At 34.0% G+C, this 25000-nt stretch overlaps 1 protein-coding gene across 3 annotated transcripts in view; it reads left to right on the top strand.

Moving 5' to 3' along the window:
* LOC144956265 (uncharacterized) overlaps positions 1 to 25000 on the top strand; it is a 144504-nt gene that overhangs the window by 113289 nt on the left and 6215 nt on the right. For all 3 annotated transcript variants that reach the window (XM_078886723.1, XM_078886724.1, XM_078886726.1), the window contains 2 exons: positions 2431 to 2454; positions 24234 to 24449. In XM_078886723.1, the coding sequence (XP_078742849.1) occupies positions 2431 to 2454; positions 24234 to 24449 (240 nt within the window). The remainder of the gene's footprint in view (positions 1 to 2430; positions 2455 to 24233; positions 24450 to 25000) is intronic.

Genomic DNA, 25000 nt, shown 5'->3' with positions numbered 1-25000 from the left:
ACGTCATGTTGGTTGTGCGCATGCGTCTCTCGTCCTCGCGTAATAAAAATGAACATGTACAAAGTTAGTTTTATTCAACTATCATTATTATGCAAAAACGAAAAACATTAGCTTTGATACTACACCTATAATTTGTCTCCGAAAAATGTAATAAATAGGCATGGGGTAAAAGTAACCCCGGGTAAACTACGGATATAGTCGGTGTTAGGGTTGAGTGAGTTAAATCGCATACACAATTTTTTTTTTAATCGAGCATGTATATAGCGGAATATCACTAAACGTATTAAAAGTGCTTTAAATGGGGTCCCAAGCCAACAGCAACAGTTAACATGCAGGGCGAGACGTGAAGCCTGTTAAAGCGATCTTACAATGATTCCGACAGAGACTACATCGTTACCGACCAGGTTCTCATCTTACACCTGAATAAGGTGAGAGTAATTGTGAGTAAAGGGCATTTTCCAAGGACTCCAATTGCCGCTCAGAGCGGGACTCGAACCCTGGTCCCTCTGGCCCGAAGGAGATGGTCATGCCATATAGACAGTATGCGCTTGGCGAAGAAGCTCACAACATTTTCCTTTGTTTTTGTTTTGATCTTCCATTTTGTTTTGTTTTTTATTCGGGTCTCTTGTCTTTGAGTTCTGATATATTTATTTCTTTGAATTATTTTTTCCCTGCCTTTTTGTATAACTTTTCTTTTATTACTTAGTCTTAGCGTGTTTGTTCTTTACCAGTTGATAAAAATCAATTATTTTTTCCCTGCCTTTTTGTATAACTTTTCTTTTATTACTTAGTCTTAGCGTGTTTGTTCTTTACCAGTTGATAAAAATCAATTATTTTTTCCCTGCCTTTTTGTATAACTTTTCTTTTATTACTTAGTCTTAGCGTGTTTGTTCTTTACCAGTTGATAAAAATCAATTATTTTTTCCCTGCCTTTTTGTATAACTTTTCTTTTATTACTTAGTCTTAGCGTGTTTGTTCTTTACCAGTTGATAAAAATCAATTATTTTTTCCCTGCCTTTTTGTATAACTTTTCTTTTATTACTTAGTCTTAGCGTGTTTGTTCTTTACCAGTTGATAAAAATCAATTATTTTTTCCCTGCCTTTTTGTATAACTTTTCTTTTATTACTTAGTCTTAGCGTGTTTGTTCTTTACCAGTTGATAAAAATCAATTATTTTTTCCCTGCCTTTTTGTATAACTTTTCTTTTATTACTTAGTCTTAGCGTGTTTGTTCTTTACCAGTTGATAAAAATCAATTATTTTTTCCCTGCCTTTTTGTATAACTTTTCTTTTATTACTTAGTCTTAGCGTGTTTGTTCTTTACCAGTTGATAAAAATCAATTATTTTTTCCCTGCCTTTTTGTATAACTTTTCTTTTATTACTTAGTCTTAGCGTGTTTGTTCTTTACCAGTTGATAAAAATCAATTATTTTTTCCCTGCCTTTTTGTATAACTTTTCTTTTATTACTTAGTCTTAGCGTGTTTGTTCTTTACCAGTTGATAAAAATCAATTATTTTTTCCCTGCCTTTTTGTATAACTTTTCTTTTATTACTTAGTCTTAGCGTGTTTGTTCTTTACCAGTTGATAAAAATCAATTATTTTTTCCCTGCCTTTTTATATAACTTTTCTTTTATTACTTAGTCTTAGCGTGTTTGTTCTTTACCAGTTGATAAAAATCAATTATTTTTTCCCTGCCTTTTTATATAACTTTTCTTTTATTACTTAGTCTTAGCGTGTTTGTTCTTTACCAGTTGATAAAAATCAATTATTTTTTCCTGCCTTTTTATATAACTTTTCTTTTATTACTTAGTCTTAGCGTGTTTGTTCTTTACCAGTTGATAAAAATCAATTATTTTTTCCCTGCCTTTTTGTATAACTTTTCTTTTATTACTTAGTCTTAGCGTGTTTGTTCTTTACCAGTTGATAAAAATCAATTATTTTTTCCCTGCCTTTTTGTATAACTTTTCTTTTATTACTTAGTCTTAGCGTGTTTGTTCTTTACCAGTTGATAAAAATCAATTATTTTTTCCCTGCCTTTTTGTATAACTTTTCTTTTATTACTTAGTCTTAGCGTGTTTGTTCTTTACCAGTTGATAAAAATCAATTATTTTTTCCCTGCCTTTTTGTATAACTTTTCTTTTATTACTTAGTCTTAGCGTGTTTGTTCTTTACCAGTTGATAAAAATCAATTATTTTTTCCCTGCCTTTTTGTATAACTTTTCTTTTATTACTTAGTCTTAGCGTGTTTGTTCTTTACCAGTTGATAAAAATCAATTTTCCCGCTTTTATAATTTTTTTTCAGCTTGCTTCTTAAGTGATAAAATCAATTATTTTCTGCCTTTTATATAACTCTTATACTAGTCTTAGCGTGTTTGTTCTTTACCAGTTGATAAAAATCAATTATTTTTTCTTGTAATAATTTCTTTACAGGAAGACATACCAGACAGATCTAAGGTAAGAACTGCTATGCGATTCAGATGACGAGAACACAAATTTTAAAGGAAAATAGATAATAGAATCAGTGGAATCTCATTTAACTTCCCTATAGATAGTATGCGCTTGGCTAAGAAGCTCACAACATTGCCATCCGGAAACATAACGGACCAACACACACAACTATGTGCGTTTATAGTCTGGTTAATACGGTTTAGTGAGAATTACTCACAAACGTGGATGGCAAAAAGCAATAACACAGACCTGAGTGACGTCAACTTCATACTATCTATAGGTGTCTCTAAATCTAAATCTCTCAACTAAAGCACTGAGCCATCCTGTCACTACTGTGACTCAGTGATAGCCCCCTCTCTCTCTCTCTCTCTCTCTCTCTCTCTCTCTCTCTCTCTCTCTCTCTCTCTCTCTCCTCTTTCTTTCTTTCTCTCTTTCTTTCTTTCTTTCTTCCTTTCTTTCTTTCTTTCAGATCCAAACAATGGATATCCTAACAATAGGCTTCAACAGTCGTGACGTCACTTACCTCGTAATGACGCATAGTAACTTAGTAACTGGTTCTAAACTATCGGAACAATGGCGGACGCCCTTTTGAAAAAATTCTCCGACGAGCATAACCGTGTATCCAGAGGAGAAAAAAAATATTATAAACCTGATCATGTTTTGACTTTGATATATTCTGATCACATGACATATGAAAAAGTTCTATCCAGCACGAAGAATAAAAAAATGCAGATTTTCTTTGTTTAGAACCAAGCTGCTCGTTGCTGGGCGGAAGTGACATCAGACTATTGAATCCAATTGGATCATCCTGGGTCTTGGCTTTCTTGCCCAAGTGACATTTTTATCCTCTGTATCTAGGCATTTAATTTCTCTATTTCCATAATATTGTATCTACTTTCCTGCTTACATCAGCATTCCCCCTTGCTTTCTCTGATCCCGAGTTCTGTATTACCTCCCATAATAATATCATTATCTTCATACCATCCTTAATATCAGGTTATTGACTCCTGTCAACTTTCACCTTTCACCCCAAGTCTGTGTGTTTTTCAATATTATGACAATAAGTGTGACCATTGGCCCCGATCTCGTATGATGTCGGGGTGGAGACAAATTGCAGAAAAGCAACTTTCACCTTTCACCCCAAGTCTGTGTGTTTTTCAATATTATGACAATAAGTGTGACCATTCGCCCCGATCTCGTATGATGTCGGGGTGGAGACAAATTGCAGAAAAGCATTAATTAAATGTGATTGAATTGATTAGGAATAGGATTTTTACGGCGTTTATTTTTTCTCTTTCTTTTTTTTTATTTTTCTTTTGTCTTCTTTAACTATGAATAAAATTGAAATATTTAGAAGTAAGAGTTCGGAGGATTAAAAAAAAAATTTCTATCTTTTCTGTCTGTATTATTTTTTTTATTTTTTTTTATTTTTTTATTAAGTATCTATAAAATTTAAATGATTGAAAATAATATTTTAAAGGGGCGTGGGGGGGGGGGAGTCATGTTACTTTGTTGTGTTTTTTCTTTTCTGTTTTTTTTTTCTTTATTTGGGGGGGGGGTATTTATTTATTTATTTAGTTTTTTTTTTGGTTTCAAAACACAATGTTTACTCGTCTCAAAAGAAACTGTAATCCAAACTTCATGTCTCTTTACATAGCTTAACATATTATGTCAATTTCAAGCATTTTGTTCCATCCTGATGTCGTACCAGTTTAAGGCAATGGGTCACATAATTTGAAGACTAGAAGACCCCCCCCCCCCACACACACACACACTTACATAATATAACTGTTTTCGATCACTGAGGTGTAATGATAATGATGTGTTATTATATTTGTTTTGTTATGACTGTCGGAATGTGTAGATAGAGTTTTGTTTCTTTTATTTGTTTGTTCGTTTTTTTTTGTTGGGATATTCGTGTTTGTTTTTTTGTTTGTTTCTTTCTTTCTTTCTTTTAATCAGATAAATGATGTTTTTTTTTGTTTTGCTTCTTCTATTATGTGTTTCGCGATATTTAGAATTTTGAAATTAGAGTTTTGTTATGGTTTTTAAAAATAAATATTATATTTCAGAATTTGAAATAATTATATTTCACTAACTTGGGAGTTTATTCATGTATTTATTGTAAACCATATTCAGAAAACGGTCAATTTTCTATAATAAACCTATAATCTTTTTTTTTTTCTTTATTGTAACATCGTGATTCGATATACGCGTAGGCTTATTTAACAAGACCTATAACATGTCCGACAATTGTCGGATTTCCGACAATTCCGCCACAATCATGTTACTCTTTTCATCATGATTTTTACACTTTCTGTAAGCATATTGACTTATTAAAAATTTGGTGTCTTACGTTCCGTAAAAAAAAAATGTTTTTTTTTAATTCAGACAATATAATTTTTGTCGGCTGCTCTTACAGGTCTGTCTTTTTATTCAAGTCTGTCCTTCCAACTTGTTATATGGCCTCTTTGTTGTAACGGAAATGCTCTCAAACCAACGTTCAACCCTGATAAATACGCCCATAACTTAAGTTCAGTTGTCAGACTCGTCAAAAATAAGTTTGACACCTGTAATAACTCTAAAACGTTTTTTAAGGTCTTAATATGGTTTTGTGGTATGACACTCGCTTTCGGATCGGAAGTGCCTGAGTTCGAGCCTCGCTCGCTCGGCGCATAGTTGAGTTATTGGACAAGGTTCTTTACTCACATTCTCTCACCGTACTCAGATGTAAAATGAGTATGAATCTATATTGCGCTATATAAAATCTAACCTTTTTCTCAAATTCAAAGGTCAATTTTCTTTCCAACGCTGATAAATAAATGGCCTGTCTGTAATTTGATCAAACAAAATACATGTATCATCATTATTATGGTTAAATGTTATATAGCCATACATATTTATTATGTTCTAATGATTATAGGGAATGAGATTAGCGGAAGAGTAGTGTCCCTTGATTGGGCGTCACCCATAGTCTGTGACGTCACCGGCGGAAAAGTTATTAGAGAGAGAACGTCATGTTGGTTGTGCGCATGCGTCTCTCGTCCTCGCTTCCGATGAAAGCGGCGGCTTGAGACACTTCAAAACCAAATTGACGTTCTCGCTGTAAGGTAACGTCCAATCAAGGGACGTAACTCTTCCGCTAATCTCATTCCCTATACTCATAACGATGGCTTTTAATATCCATATTATTTCTATCACGGCTATTTTCCCACACTTGCTTTTTCTCAAGCCAGTTGTTGCATTTAAAAAAAATCTTACTCGGTTATAACGAAATTTCGGTGACAGGATTATTAATTTCACTGCATGATTATGTCGTTATAACGAGAGAGAGAGAGAGAGAGAGAGAGAGAGAGAGAGAGAGAGAGAGAGAGAGTGAGAAGATGAAGAGGAGAGAAGAGTCAGATAGAAACAGGATGAGGATTGGAGCGAGAGAAGAGAGATCGAGAGAGTTGACTGAGTGTGGATGAGGAGTATGTTGAGAGGAGAGAGAGAGAGAGAGAGAGAGAGAGAGAGAGAGAGAGAGAGAGAGAGAGAGAGAGAGAGCAGAGATTGATATAGAGAGAATGAAGAAGACAGGGAGTCAGTTAGAAACAGAAGGGAGAAAATGAAAGCGTAAAAATAGAGATAAGAGAGATCGAGAGAGTTACTGTTGTGGAGAGGAGATGAGAGAGAGAGAGAGAGAGAGATAGATAGATAGATAGATAGATAGATAGATAGATAGATAGATAGATAGATAGATAGAGAGATAGGTGGGGAAGAGAGAGAGAGAGAGAGGGGGGAGGAGAACGAGAGAGAAACAAGGATGTATCTAATGCAAAAACAAGATATAGATAGGCAGCGATAGTTGAAAGATAGTTGAAAGAACTGAAGTGGGCTGTAAAGAGGGGAGAAGGGGGGGGGGGGGGGGGAGGAGGAGGAGGAGGGGACGTTAGGGTGTAGGAATAAACTAAAGATTCACCATTGTCAGGACATGGGATTTACTTTGAAAGAGAAAGTATCTGTTGATTTCTTTTCTCCTTTTCTATCTTTTTGACTATAATATATAATATACAATATATAACCTCTGCTTTCCGTATGTTTTCCGCTTTACTTTATTTTATTTTCCATTATTGATCAATTTGTGACGTGGGTTTGTTTTATAACACACTGTGTTCTAAGTTGGATTGGTTTTATTTCAGTTTAACTGATCTTTTTTCACAAATCACTCAAATGCTGTGTTTATATAATTTATTTGTTTCGATTTTGGGTTTTTTTTTTCTTCTTTAACTGAATTCGACACTAACCATCTTCAATTTTCTGATAAGAGAACTAAATATTACGGTATCTAGATCTATACTTTTCTACAAAAATTCAATCCGTCAAAGGGAATAATTAGAATCGGTAAAATGATAATGATGATGATGATGATGATGATGATGATGATGATGATGATGATGATGATGATGTAGATGATGATGATGGTGATGATGATAACATACAATAATAATATAATAATAATAATAATAATAATAATAATAATAATAATAATAATAATATAATAATAATAATAATAATAATAATAATAATAATAATAATAATAATAATAATAATAATAATAATAATAGTAATAATAATAATAATAGTAATAATAATAGCAATAATGATAACGGTTCTGGGATGAAAAAAGGGCGAAAACTCCAGAAATATAACATGAGAATAGGTGGTGGCAAGTTGTAACTAAACGGTTATTTCAAACACACAACTATTAAAATTGATGGAATACATCATTCTAATATCGAAAATAAAACTGTTAACAACTATTCGACAACTAGTTAACAATTGGTTTACACACAAAAGATGGTCAGTTATTGAAACATGATGTAAACATCTATATTATGTATATTAGATGATACAAGTTATGAAAAAGTGAAAAAGTGTAAACATATTGCATATTAGACGGTAAAAGGGATGGGAAGATACGATGTAAACAAGTTGCATATTACTCATGGCTAACAATTCCGGGAAATGAGATGTAAATTATGGTTAAATTTATGGAATTAGCGATATAAACATTATGGTATATTAGATGATTAAAGTAATGATGTTTAATGTCATGGAAAAACGTAAGGTAAATATGGACAGTGTAGATGGTAAACGTAATTAAGGTTAGAGTTATAGGAACAAAAGTGATGTAAACCTGTGAGATGTTAGATGGTAAAAGCCATAGAAAAGGTAATATAAACACTCATGTTAGATGGTAAATGTCAACAAAAAAGTGATGCAACTCGTTGCATGTTATCATATGGTAAAAATGATAGGGAAAAATTATAAAAATCATGGGGGAAACGTGATATAATCGCGATGCATATTATTAGAGGGTAAGAGTCATGAGGGAAACGTGACATAAACATGTTGCATTGCACACAATACTCATTGAATTGTAAAAGCTACTCAAAGAAGCGGTATACACACACGTGTATTAGATGGTAAAAGTGATTAGAAAAGATATATAAGATGGTAAAAGTCATGAGGAAAATTTGTAAAAAGGTTACACACAATACTCATTGGATGGTAAAAGCTACTCAAAGAAGCGGTATACACACACACACACACACACACACACACACACACACACACAAGAATATTAGATAGTAAAAGTGATGTTGAAAAGATATATAGGATGGTAAAAGCTACTCAAAGAAGCGGTATACACGCACACACACACACACATACACACACACACACACACACACACAAGAATATTAGATGGTAAAAGTGATGTTGAAAAGATATATAAGATGGTAAAAGCTACTCAAAGAAGCGGTATACACGCACAAGTATATTAGATGGTAAAAGTGATGTAGAAAAGAGATAATATAAGATGGTAAAAGTCACGGCAAAAAAGTGATGTAATCACGTTGCAAATTAGATGGTAAAAGTCATGGGGAATAATAATTTTTTTTTAAAGACAGGTTATATCTTAGGCAATAAAGATTACGAGAGAAAAAAAACTAGACACACAAAATGCTTATTGGATGGTAAAAAAATATACACAAAGAGGGTGTTATACACACAAGTATATTAGATGGTAAAGATGTAAAAAAAATATGCAGTGTAAACACAATGTACAAGAAATGTAGAGAAATGCAATTCAATGATCTATACATTATTAATGGAGTTAAAGCTTGTGGCCGCAAAACAAAAGAGTGCTTAAAGGATATTTCATTGGCATGGAAAAACTCTACACAAACAAATTTGGAAACGGTTGCAAATACATGGCAAGGTGTGCGTGTATATTTTCATCGTTGAAATTTGTGACATTTTAGATTTTATAATATTTTTGTTGACAAATACTTTTACAACAAAACAAACAAGGAGCGGTATAAATGTTTTGATGTCAACAACTTAAAAACATCAATGGAACAAAAAAGAAAAAAATAGAACCGAAACAGTATTCATGACATAGTATCGCACTCCAGATTTGTGTGCTCGATTACAAACATCGTAATCGGCGCATTGTCCGTCAAGTCCAATGGTAACAAAAAAACAACAAAAACAAGACACATTTCTCAGATAATTTTATAAAATCCAGAGCATCCTCAGCAACTTAATTTTAGATCATCACAAAAAATAGTTCCAACTTTAGCAGCAGTTTGACCAGGTCTCTGTTTATAAAATCCAAGAGTAATTCGTCAAATCACGCATTTTTTCAGAAATTTAAAAATTCGCACATCACGCACATTTTTTATGACATCCCAAAGAATTCGTTTCCAACATTGACTGCAGTTTGTTTATAAAATCCAAGAGTAATTCGTCAAATCACGCACGTTTGTTTATAAAATTCAAGAGGAATTCGTCAAATCACGCACATTTGTTTATGAAATTCAAGAGGAATTCGTCAAATCACGCACGTTTGTATATGAAATTTAAGAGTAATTCGTCAAATCACGCACGTTTGTTTATAAAATTTAAGAGTAATTCGTCAAATCACGCACATTTGTTTATAAAATTTAAGAGTAATTCGTCAAATCACGCACATTTGTTTATGAAATTCAAGAATAATTCGTCAAATCACGCAAATTTGTTTATAAAATTTAAGAGTAATTCATCAAATCACGCACATTTGTTTATGAAATTCAAGAATAATTAATTCGTCAAATCACGCACATTTGTTTATGAAATTCAAGAATAATTCGTCAAATCACGCACCGCACATTTTTAAGAAGCTACTTTGTCCACACTGATCATCATTTCACCTTTTATCAAACAATCAAAGATTAAGATTAGCAATAATATTTATTTATGCCCACGTGTCATCACGTTTCATTCAAGCTTGTGCTTCGTTTTCCCCTTTCTCTCCACGCTCATTTTGAAGTCTTCACCCTTTTCTCCCAAATGCGTGAACACAAAATTCCAGTATTGGGAAAATAAGTTCCATAAGTAATGCTTAAATTTTTTTTAAATCCCTTTATTCATCCAATGGGAGAAATGTGTCCCGAGGGTCTATTCCAAGGAAGACTGAAATAACCCAGGCGTCAGCCGCAGTACAGCGCCGTAAATTGAGCTAGGGCGAGGCGACTTGCTCAAGGCCACACAGAGCAGCGGCGGATGATCGAACTCGGTACCTTTTGAGTGCGAGGCAAAGACCGTACCGCTGAGCCACGCTGCCCCAGATACGAATATATCTAGAAATATGTAGAAGGATTTCTGCATGGAACGTCATTAAAAAAAAAAACATTTTGACGCTGATTTTTGCGTTGATGATGCATCGTGCGTCCATTTTAACAAAGAAAAAAAAAAGTACTTTACAGTAATATAAGTAATATAACAAGTAATATAACAACGTTGATAGCACAAAGATCTTGACATAGACAGGAAGATATCATGATTTATGATTATTATGCACTCAAAATTCGGTAGCCGGAGAGATATTGTAATAATACATACATTTATAATAGGGAATGAGATTAGCGGAAGAGTAGCGTCCCTTGATTGGACGTCACCCATAGTCTGTACAGACTATGGGTGACGTCCAATCAAGGGACGCTACTCTTCCGCTAATCTCATACCCTATAACTTGGTATATTGTTAATTCATTCTTTAAATTCCCCACCCTACCAAGCTAGCAGCAGATTGTTTTTCTGAAATTTTATGATTCACTCCTGATTTAATTCAGTTTCTGCTTTTTAAATATATTTTTTTTACTGCACCCTTAAATTCAGTTGTTGAATTCACTTTGACGGTCACGATCTTTGGTTTAATTTTGGTTATTATTATTATTAGTTTGGTGTGCGAAGAAGTTCAAGTTTTATCAAAATATGAATAATATAAGGGAGAGCACTCTTTTTTTTTTGTTCCCTATAAATCCACACACACAAAAGTCTAATTCAAGAGGAAATAACGAAATTGGAGGTAGTCTATAATTTCAAACAAGATTGCTTGGACTTTTTGCATCGATTTTGTTTCTTTTATCATTTTATTAATTCTATTTTTTAAATTCTGATTTTCTTCCTTTTTATTCGTGCAATATATTTTTTTAAATTACGAATTAATCCTGGATTAAAAATTCGAAAATGTTCGTAATTTTTTAAAATGATTTTTTAATCTTATTATCCATGAATCGAATTTTTTTCAACTTCTTGTTACTCTTATACTTTATGCCATATTTTCTATTTTGTTAAGTTTTTTTTTTCCACAAATGAAAAGGAAATAATAACTTTCTTCTTTTCTTTTTTGCCTCTGTGGTAATTCGCTTAAATTATTCCCCTTTGTTACCCTTAAATTTTCACCTTGGATGATAACACACTTTAATCAAATATTCCCCAATAATTTAAGGCCTCCAATTTCAGCATACTCTAAAATCACCTGAATAATTTTATAACAACACACACAAAAAAGTTAAGGAAAAGAATTGTAGCACAAATTATTTTTAAAAATTTAAACAATACAGAATAATATTCTGTTTCAAATATCTTAATAGAGCCAAAAGATGAATTGTATAGCCGAAAAGAAACTTTAAAATAAAACTATAATTCTAAATTATATCTAGATAAGTACTTTTTAAAATACGTTCTGATTTGTTATGAAATCCCATATAATATCAATGAGTGTGTTTTTGTTTTGTTTTTTACTTTGAGTGACAAATGCATGACATAAATCATAATCATGATATTATTGCATGACTGTTCTTACTGCATTAAACTCTAGATATAGACTAAACATATTACTTTTATTATATTAAATCCAATATGAAACGTAATCTCACTACACTATTAGTTCTCTTGTCTTATAAAAGAATATCGTGGTTGTTATTGATATTCGTAGCGTGGAGAAATGACACTTAGATAACCACGCCTCTCGGACAGTCAGTCGTCATAATGTAAACAATTGCAATGATTGGTAAACATAGCGAACTTCACAGGTTTTACTATCGATGGTATGTGTCTAAATAAAATACCCACACTGTTCTACCGCTTGATCAAATAGAACCAACACAGAAAATTTAGTGAAACTTAAACATATGATCAAGCAATCGTGAGATAACTAGTCACCCATGTGGCGGTATAAAAACAATAACAACGACATGAGAGAGGTCGATTTCATTCACGTTATTGTTTATAAAACAACCTACTATGTTTGTCCGAGCATGTGTGAAAAAAGGTGTGTCACAAAATTCCATGTTTTGATTGGCCAACAATCTAATGGTTAATTAATTCCTTTCGTCGCGTTCGCGAATTAGAATTTTTCCTTTTTCCTTTTCCGTTTCGTTACAAATACGCGTTGCCGTTTTTAAATAAAATTATTTTCACGGTTTTTCCGCTGACAACGTGGAATTGACTGGAATGAGTTAACGTATATTTCTAAAAAAAAACAAACTTGCATTGGTATAAAAAGGTCATGGAACAAAAGATTTGTATAAATACATGATATTCTAGAAAAACGAATTACTCTTAATTTTTTTACAAACAGAGGCTGATTGGTATATATAAGCAATCATAGACTAGCGATATAGATAGTATGCGCTTGGCTAAGTAGCTCATAACATTGCCATCTGGAAGTATTACACGGACCAACACACAAAACTATGTTGTAATCTTGGTCGTTTATATAGTCTGGTTCAAACAGTTTAGTGTGAATTACTCATAAACGCGGATGGCAAAAAACCCCCCCCCCCCAAAAAAAACAATAAAAAGGCCTGAGTGACGTCATCTTCTTTCTATCTATAGAATTTGACAAAGTATTAACAACACACACGGTTCATTTAAACACACACCCTGCCCTGTGCAACCTATCCAATCCAATCCAATCCAATCCAAAATGTTACAGCTTCAGTACTGTAGATAGACGCAACATGTATGTGGTGTAGGATGGTGTCAGATCAATTGCTCTGGATCACAATACTGACTTACTTTCTCCTGTGACAGAAATTCTCTTTAAATGACATGTAAATTTCTCATAACTGTTAGAATTTCTAACGTTGTCGGGGAGGGAATTCCATACCCTTTGGTGGTAAACGCTACTCAAAGAAGCGGTATACACACACGCACACACACACACACACACACACACACGTATATTAGATGGTAAAAGTGATTAGAAAAGAGATATAAGATGGTAAAAGTCACGGCGAAAAAGTGATATAATTTATCTGGTTTTCTTTTACATTGCAGTTGTATATTAAATGGTAAAAGCCATGGGGAATATTTAAAAAAAAAAAAAAAGAAAAAGACAGGCAGTATCTTGGACGATAAAGATTACGAGGAAAAAAACGATGTATACACAAAATAGAATACAAAGAACGCATTTCCTCTACAAAATAGACAGGCATATCTGGCATTTCAAATACATACCAATCATCAGCGCAATACTGATACACACTGACAAAATACCTATTTCAATGTTAGTCAGAAAAGTTTTATTTGATATCGTATAAGATTGAAATTCATCCCCCGACTTATCAAACCGACTAAAAAACCGAATCTTCTTCAAAGCGGATAATATTACATTATGTGTACCATTTCTGGCCAAAACGAAAATGATTGAAAAGCTTGAAGGGGGGGGGGGGGGGGGTTGGTCTTTTCCCGTTAGTGGTGGGAGTACTATTGTTTTGCTTTTGTTATGAATTCAAATTTACAAAGTAAACATTATAATTATAGATAGTATGCATAATATTATTTACTTTCTTTGGAAAAATGTAGATATAGGATCTAAAGGCTGGGTCGTTGTCGTACAAATTCCATGATTTGCAAGATATGATTAAAATGTAACCAATAATAATGATGATGGTCGGTGGTGGTGGTGGTGATGATGATGATAATGATAATAATGATGATAATAATAATAATAATAATAATAATAATAATAATAATAATAATAATGAAAGATATGATAGATGAGATATGATGATGATGATGATGATGTCGATGACGATGACGATGACGATGAGATGACGATGATGATGATGATGATGATGATGATGATAATAATAGTATTAATAATCGGCCTAATAATAATAATAATAATAATAATAATAATAATAATAATAATAATAATAATAATAATAATAATATCGATGATGATGATGATGATGGTGATAGCGTTTATCTGGTTTTCTTTTATATTGCAGCAAGTCCTTACCGTCCACAGTGAATCTTGTTTACTTTCTAAATGGGCGTGTAAGGGTGAAGTGTTAGAGAATAAATAGAATGCCACTATAACGCTCGCGATGATTTTAACAATGAAAACAAAGGAAAGCTGGATGAACAGAAGGATGCATACTCATTTAAGCAATACTTATTCTTATTGCAGTGTTGGTTTTTTTTGTTTTTTTTTTTTGTTTTTTTTTTGTTGTTTGTTTTTGGGGTTTTTTAGGTATTTTTTTTACTTTCAACTACTTAGGGAATTTCTTCTTCTTCTTTTTCTTCTTCTTCTTCTTCTTCTTCTTCTTCTTCTTCTTCTTCTTCTTCTTCTTCTTCTATCTCTACTACTATACTACTACTACTACTACTACTACTACTACTACTACTACTACTACATACTACTACTAAACTATATACCACACATCAACAAAAAAAATCTACTACAACAAATACAATACTATACTACCTACACTACTAATACTACTACTACTACTACTGATATAAGTGAGTAGAAAAGTGCAGAAGACAATAGACAAAAAATTTCGCGCGTGGTGGTTCGACTGCACCTTATTGTACGACAACTCGCCTGCAGTGAAGCGTGCTTACTTGAGCTATCCACACAAAATATTCGTTCACCAATCATTCTAGATCCTCTCTCACCACTTCTGAGATCGCCGATCTACCCCATCGCGAGTAATTGACACATTAAGCTAATACCAATATTTCATCACAAACTATACATAGAAACGATGAGACATTGAGTATGCTCGTGAGGTGATTTATTCAAAATATAGAGCACTATATTGAACAACAAGTATAAGTGTAGAAAAGTGCCAGAAGACAATAGAGACAAAAATTTTTGTTCTCTATTGTCTTCTGCACTTTTCTACTCACTTCATATCTGTTGTTACAACATAATGCCTGCTCCACTCACTTTTCTGATAAAAATTCCCCCACTACTACTACTACTACTACTACTACTACTACTACTACTACTACTACTACTACTTCTACTACTACTACTACTACCACTACTACTACTACTACTACTACCACTACCACTGCTACTTCAACTACTATCACTACTACTACTACTACTACTACTACTACTACTACTACTACTACTACTACTACTACTACTACTACTACTACTACTACTACTACTACTATAACCACCATGACTACTACTAATAATCTCCATCACCATTTCTCAACCAAATAAATACCATCACTGGAGAGTTATTAATAGACTTATTCCAGACATATTTCCTCAAACATGAGATATACACACTACAATATTTTTGAAGCAAGTAACTGTATCTTTACTTTTCACGTCTCGTGTTGTAACACTTTTCCATCTCTAAAATTTGCACATTTTGTCCATGATATGCTTTACATAACAAATTTTCGACACACCGTACCGTTTTGCATCAATCCGACGTGCACTTATTCGCAGGTCTGATAACCCAATTTCTTTATGGGCTCATTGTTGTAATGGAAATATCAACAACAAAAAAATGACGCAAAATATTGTCCATTACAACAATGTTAAACTCGGCCCATAAGTGGGTTCGGATGTCAAACCTGCATATATGTATACGTCGCATCAAGCCATAGACGTGTTTTTTATAAGTCACTCTTACATATTTTTGTGATTCTTTCATTACAATGTTATGAGAAAATGAGTTTTAAAAAAACAGACAATTTATGTGGTCATAACTTCGTTTTTATTGTCTATACCATTTTTTTTTATTTGCACAATATTCATATCCTTATGACAACATTACGATTTTTTTCATATTATTGCCGGTTGACTAGTGATACGGTAAAACTTAGCAAATGATTCAGACAATTTTTTTTTTTTATTTTATCATAAAGTCCATAGAACATAACGCTATACTGGTTTATCGAGTGTTCAACGAACAGTAGGCCTAACAAGCAATTGCTTGCTATCCATTGGAAAGAACGATAGTCTATATTATTATCACAAGATAAAATCATGATATTATCTAGGAATGAGGTACGGATATAATGTAATCGACAAACTTTTTTATCATCTCAATCAATGTTTACCCCACCAGCAATTTGTATTTAAGTCTACAGTAGGCTACATCTGTTTAATCCTTTTGTTTGTTTTGGGGTTTGTTTTGTTTTTCCGGTGGAGGGGAGGGGTTGCTTGTTTTTTAAAAGTTTTTTTTTTTGTGTGTGCTTTTGAAATTAATCATAGATGTGTGCTTCAATTTCTTACTATTTTGCATTTGTGACCGATCGACTCCTAACGGTATTAAGTCGGTGTGAACCTGAATCATAACATTTGCGGTGGGATCCGCTTAAATTCATAACGTTTAAATCCAACTTCTGCTTAAAGTCAACATCTCTAGCTGGTCCCAAATATACTGTGCTTTATCTAAGAGGGATTCCGCCGACAATGGATAAAGTCAACTTCTGCTTAAAGTCAACATATCTAGTTGCTCCCAAGTTTACTGTTCTTTATATATGTGGATTCCGTCGATAATGGATGAAGTCAACAAATCTCTTTGGTTATCCAGTGTTGATTTTATCAGGATCCAACTGCAATGAGAGAACCCATTAATAAAATTTGAGTGAAAAGAAATATGTACCTTCATCGAGAAGACTTTGGTTAGTTTTCCAATCCAAAAAAAAAAAACAATTTTTCTTATCGTGGTTATTTTGACTCTAAATTCAATTATCCTCATCTAGTTCCCTTAGGAAATAATACCAGTTTGAAGTGCGTATTTTTTGTTTTGTTTTGTTTTTGTTTTGTTTTGTTTTGTTTTTGTCTTGTTTTAAAGATAAATATGGGTTTTGCTTTTTTTATATTTTGTTTGTTTTTTGTTTAAGTTTATTTTTTTTTTGGGGGGGGGGTGTTTGTTTTGTTTTGTTTTGTTTTGTTTTGTTTTTTTTTTTTTTTGTTTTTTTTGTTTAATTTAAACCACAAATATAAAGGCATTACTATAAAAAGCTGACACTGTTTACCTCGGTGAAGGATGTGAAGCATAGCAACTATCAATGACATGGTCCCTGTTAAATTGTAATTGGTGGAACACTCACTCACCTCATCAGTTAAAAGACTGTTTACTCCGAGTGATAGGCAAGCACTTAAGGTGGCTATGGGTCTTGGGTTCACGGTCAGCGGTTGATTTCAGGGCCATAAAATACTTTATTTTAAATTTTCAAGTCAAAAGTAAACCTACTTAAACGTTTATTTGTCTAGTTTAATAAACTATACGATAACTGACGTAATTTTCAAAATATATGCACTTCATGTTGTAAAGCGCTTTGGGCACATTAAGAGGATATCGCGCTATATAAAAGCTCAAGTTTTTTTTTTTTTTTTTTTGGGGGGGGGGGGGGTTGGTTGTTTTTGTTTTATTTTTTTTTTAATGTTGATTGAAGAACTGAAGGCTCATACTATAAGATAATAGTTTATAAGGCATCCATGGCAATAGCTTGATAGGCATCGCGACAACGGGTCACACAGGAACCATCAATTACAAGCCTTATAGGTCTATCAATATTTAATACTTTTCGGCTTTTTTATTTTTATAAGTGCCACTCAAAGGGAGTTGTGTGTGGGGGGGGGGGGCGGAAAGATCAACTTTTCACACAAAGTCAATACAAGTCAGTATGTAAGAAAAGCACGAGACAATGAGGCATAGTAAACAAGTGTCACTCAGTTTGGGGTGGGAAGGGGGGGGGGGGGCGGGAGCGGTAAGATCGACTTTTCACACAAAGTCAATACAAGTCAGTATGTAAGAAAAACACGAGACAATAGCAAGCCTTATAGTTCTATGAATATTTAATACGTTTCGGTCTTCTTTTTTTTTCTTTTTTTTTTTTTTTTTTGGATTTGTTTATGTTAAAATCGATAATTCCTCATTAGAGGCACCGCGGGGTCGAAAAACGAGAAAATCTATTTATTTTATTGTTTTCTTTCGAAATGACACATTATCCTACCAACAAAGAATCGTGTGCACAACACATCGAATTGAAATGACACATTATCCTCTCAACAAAGAATCGTGTACACAACACATCGAATTTAAATGACACATTATCCAATCAACAATGAATCGTGTGCTCAACACGTCGAATTTAAATTACACATTATCCTATCAACAATGAATCGTGTGCTCAACACGTCGAATTTAAATGACACATTATCCTATCAACAATGAATCGTGTGGACAACACATCGAATCGAAATGACACATTATCCTATCAACAATGAATCGTGTACACAGCACATCGAATTTAAATGACACATTATCCAATCAACAATGAATCGTGTGCTCAACACGTCGAATTTAAATGACACATTATCCTATCAACAATGAATCGTGTGGACAACACATCGAATTGAAATGACACATTATCCTATCAACCATGAATCGTGTGGACAACACATCGAATCGAAATGACACATTATCCTATCAACAATGAATCGTGTGGACAACACATCGAATTTAAACTTCCTAATAAAAGACACGGCTGTTTGAAAAGATATAAAATATAGTTTGTTGCAACTTAGCATCATTGATGTTATAAAACTGTTTACCTTTCTATATTTTTTTATGGGGGGCCCGCAATTTTGGCGGAAAAATAAAGGCTATTACTATTGTGAAAGGCAATTACTATCGTGCGGCTATGTGGTTTTGTGGTATAAATCGCTTTCGGATCGGAAGGTCCTGGGTTCGAGCCTCGCTCGGCGCGTAGGTGAGTCCTTGGAGAAGGCTCTTTACTCACATTCTCTCACCGTACTCAGGTGTAAAATGAGCACCTGGCCGTTAACAGCGTTGTTTCTGTCCGAAAATTTGTAATATCGCCTAAAAGGCGTCATGCCCCGTCCTACATGTTAAATGTTGCTGTTGGCTAGGGACACCTTGTACTGCGCTTTGAGCACGTTTAGTGGATATTGCGCTGTAGAAAAACTCAATTTAAAGCTCAATTTAATTTTAATTACTATACTGCTGTATTGTGGACATCAAAATTGATCGAGACGAATCTTTTGAGCCATCACCCATCAAAGTCAATCCGGTGATAAAGTCTGTAGATGCGCGCAAACGAATCTGGTAATAGGACGGACGGATGGGCGATCTTCAACGTCAAAATGACCGATTATGCCCTAGCAAATGTTTTTGTATGAATATAGATAATATGCACTTGGCTAAGAAGCTCACAACATTGCCATCCGGAAATATAACGGACCAACACACAAAACTATGTGTAACCTTAAACTTAAACGTTTAAAGTATGGTTAATAGAGTTTAGTGAGAATTTCTTATAAACGTGGATGGCAAAAAACAATGACAAAGACCCGATTGACGTCAACTTTGTTCAATCTATACAATCAAATACCGGATCATTATGCACTTGCAAATTTTATAAATAGTCATTTAATTCACCGTGTGATAGAATTAATATTACTTTTTTTAAAGGTTTGCAAGTTACTCGTACGTCAATCTGTAAAAAAAAAACAACAGTTTTATAATTTTTAGATTTGCCAGTAATTCTGTGCTCGTCGACAAACATTTAACACGGACTGAACTGACAAAAAAATTACCCCCCCCCCCCCCCCCCCCCAAAAAAAAAACCCAAAAAACCCGACGTTTATAGGTCTTATGTGCTCATTGTTGTAATGGACAATATTTTGGGTTATTTTATATTTTTTTTTTTTTAGATTTCCATTACAACAATGAACCAACAAGGAATTGGGTTATCAGACCTGCAAATAAGTGCATATAACCAGAGTGTGTAGGGCAACGTAGTTACCAAAAGCTCTCACTTCTCTTAACCGCAATGCTATTGTCGCGTGCCAGGCGAGACAGCGAGGTGGGTGTGCTCCGCGTGTATCATGCGCGCTAGGCTTACTGATACAATGAAGAAAATACGAGTAGAAGACGGAAGATGCTTGGCTTCACCAAAAGCGGGAAGTGAGAGCTCTTGGTAACATAACAATCGTTACCTACACGCTCTTTGATATTACCATTACTTTTTTTTTTTTAAGGTTTGTAAGTTACTCGTATATACATCTGTAAAAAAAAACAACAGATTTTTAGATTTGCAAGTATATCATTCTGTGCTCGTCAGCAAACATTTAACACGGGGCTGAACTGACAAAAAATTACCCCCCCCCCCAACCCCCCAGCCGACGTTTGTAGGTCGGATAACCCAATTCCTTATGAATGTAAATGTTTCTGCTCGAAGCTCGAAGAAATAAATAACAATGTGAAATTGAATGTAAGCTTCAATTTAATATTCGAAAACAGATAAAATAGACGTTTCTTGTTTCCCTTTTATCAACAAAACAGGATGAATGAAACACTACAGACGAATGAGATAATGTGATAGTGGCGTTGTTTATTCATCTTTACAACGCCACTACCACAATATCTCATCCATCTGTAGTGTGTTTCATTCATCCTGTTTCGTTGATAAAGGGGAAACCCAAAACGTCCATTTTATATGTTTTTTTATATTAAATTGAAGCTTACATTCAATTTCACATTGTTATTCAATATCTTATGAGCTCATTGTTGTAAAGGACATAATTTTGCGGCATTTTTGTGGGGGTGGGGAGGGGGGGATTTCCATAACAACAATGAGCCCATAAGAAATTTGGTTATCAGACCTGCAAATAAATGCACGTCGCCCCAACCCCATTTTTAAAAGAATAATCAATTTCCCATGATTTATGCATACGACTCGATCTTAGTCATCGAGATTTAACCCGTAACGATTTATGTTTCCCCGATACGATATAGCAAATACATCGAACAATGGATTTTGATTTCATTTTAGATAAAACGATATAATTTATTTTTTATGAAGACAATCTAAATACTATAGATAACTAATTGTTTACATTCCGTCATATCGATATAAACATCAAAGGCACCGAAACTTACACAATTTAACTTATCTGTAATTCGTAATATTGTTTAGTATTCGCCTAACTTATCTGTGTCTGTAATTGGTAATACGTAATATTGTTCAGTATTCGACTTCAGAAGTTATTTTTACAACCGATCTGTTTTGGCCGTATCAAAAGAAACAAATGAATTGATTTATGGAATGGTGAAAATCGATATGATAATAATATTTGCTGACCTAAAAACGTTTCCTTATTGCTTACTACTCTGTACGTTCGTCGGTACCCTTCGATAAAAGTGATTGTTTAATTACTTAAAATCTCTCTCCTTCTCTCTCTCTCTCTCTCTCTCTCTCTCTCTCTCTCTCTCTCTTTCTCTCTCCCTTATTCTTTTTCTCTCCCTCCCTCTTCTCTCTCTCTCTCTCTCTCTCTCTCTCTCTCTCTCTCTCTCCATCTATCCATCCATCCATCCATCAATCTATCTACTATCTATCTATCTATCAATCTATCTATCTATCTATCTATCTATCTATCTATCTATCTATCTATCTATCTATCTATCTATCTATCTATCTATCTATCTATCTATCTATCTCCCCTCTCTCTCTCTCTCTCTCTCTCTCTCTCTCTCTCTCCTCTCCTCTCTCCTCTTTCTTTCTTTCTGTCTTTCTCTCTCTCTCTTCTCTTCTATTCTCTTCTATTTTCTTATGTGTTCCTCTCTCTCTCTCTCTCTCTCTCTCTCTCTACTCTCTCTCTCCCTCTCTCTCCCTCCCCCCCCCTCTCTCTCTCTCTCTCTCTCTCTCTCCCTCCCTCTACCCATCTATCTCTATCTATATCTTTTCTTCTGCCTATCTAGTTGTGCTGTGTGTGTGTGTGAGTGTGTTTGTATGTGTATATATGTATGTGTGTGTGTGCCCCCCCCCCCCCCAAGTGAATCCAAGAATAAAATGAAATTAAAAGAGAAAACGTGCCGTACCTATACTTTTACATGCATCATATACACACTTACCTAAGACATGAAAATTCTTCCTGCTTCACATTCTATCCCCTTTGTTGCGAAAAAAAAAGACGTATTTTAAGCGTTGAATCTTAATATTTTAAAACATAACAATTGCCACAAACACACAAACTGTTGCAAATAAGATAAAAACCTTTTTAAAAATTATAATACAGTACTCGTTGGATTCTAGTATGGTCTCGGGAGAAGCCAAAAAGCGTGCTGGAATCCGAGCGTGTTGAAATCTGCTGCTAATGGGAGGTAAACAATACATTCATTCACCCTGTTCTAGCATGCCGTAGTGTTAGTGCGGGTTTTTTTTTTAATAGGCCTGCTACAATCCATGGTGTACTGTAATTATCGTAATGATAATCAAATACAGGGTTTACTGTAATAATCGTAAAGATATAATCGAATTCAGTGTTTACTGTAATAATCGTAATGATAATTGAATCCAGGGTGTACTGTAATAATCGTAATGATAATCGAATCAAGGGTGTACTGTAATAATCGTAATGATAATCGAATCAAGGGTGTGCTGTAACAATGGTAAAGATAATCGAATCCAGGGTTTACTGTAATAATAGTAATGATAATCGAATCCAGGGTTTACTGTAATAATCGTAATGATAATCGAATCCAGGGTTTACTGTAATAATCGTAATGATAATCAAATCCAGGGTTTACTGTAATAATAGTAATGATAATCGAATCCAGGGTTTACTGTAATAATCGTAATGATAATCGAATCCAGGGATTACTGTAATAATCGTAATGATAATCGAATCCAGAGTTTACTGTAATAATCGTAATGATAATCGAATCCAGGGTTTACTGTAATAATAGTAATGATAATCGAATCCAGGGTTTACTGTAATAATCATAATGATAATCAAATCCAGGGTGTACTGTAATAATCGTAATGATAATCGAATCAAGGGTTTACTGTAATAATCGTAATGATAATCGAATCCAGGGTGTACTGTAATAATCGTAATGATAATCGAATCCAGGGTTTACTGTAATAATCGTAATGATAATCGAATCCAGGGTGTACTGTAATAATAGTAATGATAATCGAATCCAAGATTTACTGTAATAATCATAATGATAATCAAATCCAAGGTTTACTGTAATAATAGTAATGATAATCGAATCCAGGGTTTACTGTAATAATGGTAAAGATAATCGAATCCAGGGTGTACTGTAATAATAGTAATGATAATCGAATCCAAGATTTACTGTAATAATCATAATGATAATCAAATCCAAGGTTTACTGTAATAATAGTAATGATAATCGAACCCAGGGTTTACTGTAATAATGGTAAAGATAATCGAATCCAGGGTTTACTGTAATAATCGTAATGAGAATCGCATCCAGGGTTTACTCTAATAATCGTTATAAATCCAGGGTATATTTTAATAATCGTAATGATAATCGAATCCAATGTGTACTGTAATAATCGTAATGATAATCGAATCCAGGGTTTACTGTGATAATCGATATTGATAATCAAAATCAGAGCTGCCTTCTTGAACTTTATAAAATTCGTATTTTCCAAGGGGGAAAAAATGTAAAAAGTCACTATAAATAGCTTTACCATCACCATGACCCAGAAATGCTTCAAAGTCCTGAATATAGAATTTAAGGAACTGAATTTTCCTTTTCAACAAGATTTATCGAATCAGACAAGCAAATGCAGCTACTCTGTTGCGCGAGCCAACAAATTGATAAGTCTACGAATTATTCGTAGTACTAGACATGTTTGATCAAAAGGTACTTACAGACGTGCTATTTGAATATGTTTCACCACATTACAATCACAATAGGATTCAATAGTCGTAACGTCACTTCCTTCATAATGACGCATGGTAACTTAGCAACACTGGCTCTAAACTATCGGAACAATTGCGGACGCCCGTATGAAATATTTCTCACCAAGCATAAAAGCGTATCCAGAGGGGGAAAAAAAACAACATAAACTTGATCATGTTTTGACTTTTACACATTCTGGTCACAAGACATATGAAAAGTTCTAGCCAGCTTGAAGAATAAAAAGTAATGATTTTCTTTGTTTAGAACCAAGATGGCCGCCGTTGCCGGGCGGCGTGACATCAGACTACTGAATCCAATTAGATAAATGACCTACCTAAAAAAAACCAATGCAAGTTGTTTTTTTTTTAAGTATATAATTAACTCGATTCCTCATTCCACCCCTCCTCCCTCCTCCCATCCCCTCCCCCCTCACCCCTTAACACCAAAAAATCGATAGGATGATCCTTACAGCCCGTACAGCCGACAGCCAGAACAACAGCAGCAGCAAAGAGGCTACCCTGAAGCGAAGGCCAACAGCCGAAGGAACCCTCCCCCACGAGCCGCCCCTGCTCCGGCTAAAAAGGAAGTCCAAAAAAGGAAAGGGCTTCTAATTGATGACGACGACGACGAAGAAGAAGATTTTAGAAACAACGACGACGTAAACAGAGAAGAGGTAATAAATCATGTGATAGAATATATATATATATATATATATATATATATATATATATTATATATATATGTATATATATATATATAATATAGAGTGTTGGTGGGTACGAAAGTGATCGATAATGATGGTTAGCGCTAATATAAAATATAAATTGTATCACTCAGTTATATGTGGCCAAAACATATGTTTCTGTGGCTTTCGTCCACGTCTTCAGTTGTCATAATGTCCGAAGAAAAAATGTATTCCATTTCGCGGGTTCACTGAAGTCGGTGAGAGAGAGCTCTAGGAATGACATGAGTTTGAAACGAATATTTTTGTGTCCGTGGATAGCTCATACGGTAGAGTCACGCTCTCACCGGCCAGGCGGAGTTGTAGTACCAATAAGGTCGCAGGTTCAAGCCCCACCACGGCCGCGAAAATTTTTTATTCTCTATTGTCTTCTGGCACTTTTCTACTCACTTCATCTCTTGTTGTACCATGCCGCACTCTGGAAAAACTCATTTTTAAAGATTTGGCCAAAAAAAACAACTCGTCCTTCAAATATCGATCGA

The sequence above is a fragment of the Berghia stephanieae genome, chromosome 11, assembly GCF_034508935.2.
Source record: "Berghia stephanieae isolate SIO BIC M18660-M18661 chromosome 11, UCSD_Bste_1.3, whole genome shotgun sequence".
NCBI lineage: Eukaryota > Metazoa > Mollusca > Gastropoda > Nudibranchia > Aeolidiidae > Berghia > Berghia stephanieae.
Note: the sequence above shows the minus strand (reverse complement) of the source record. Positions and strands in the feature narration are given on the sequence as shown.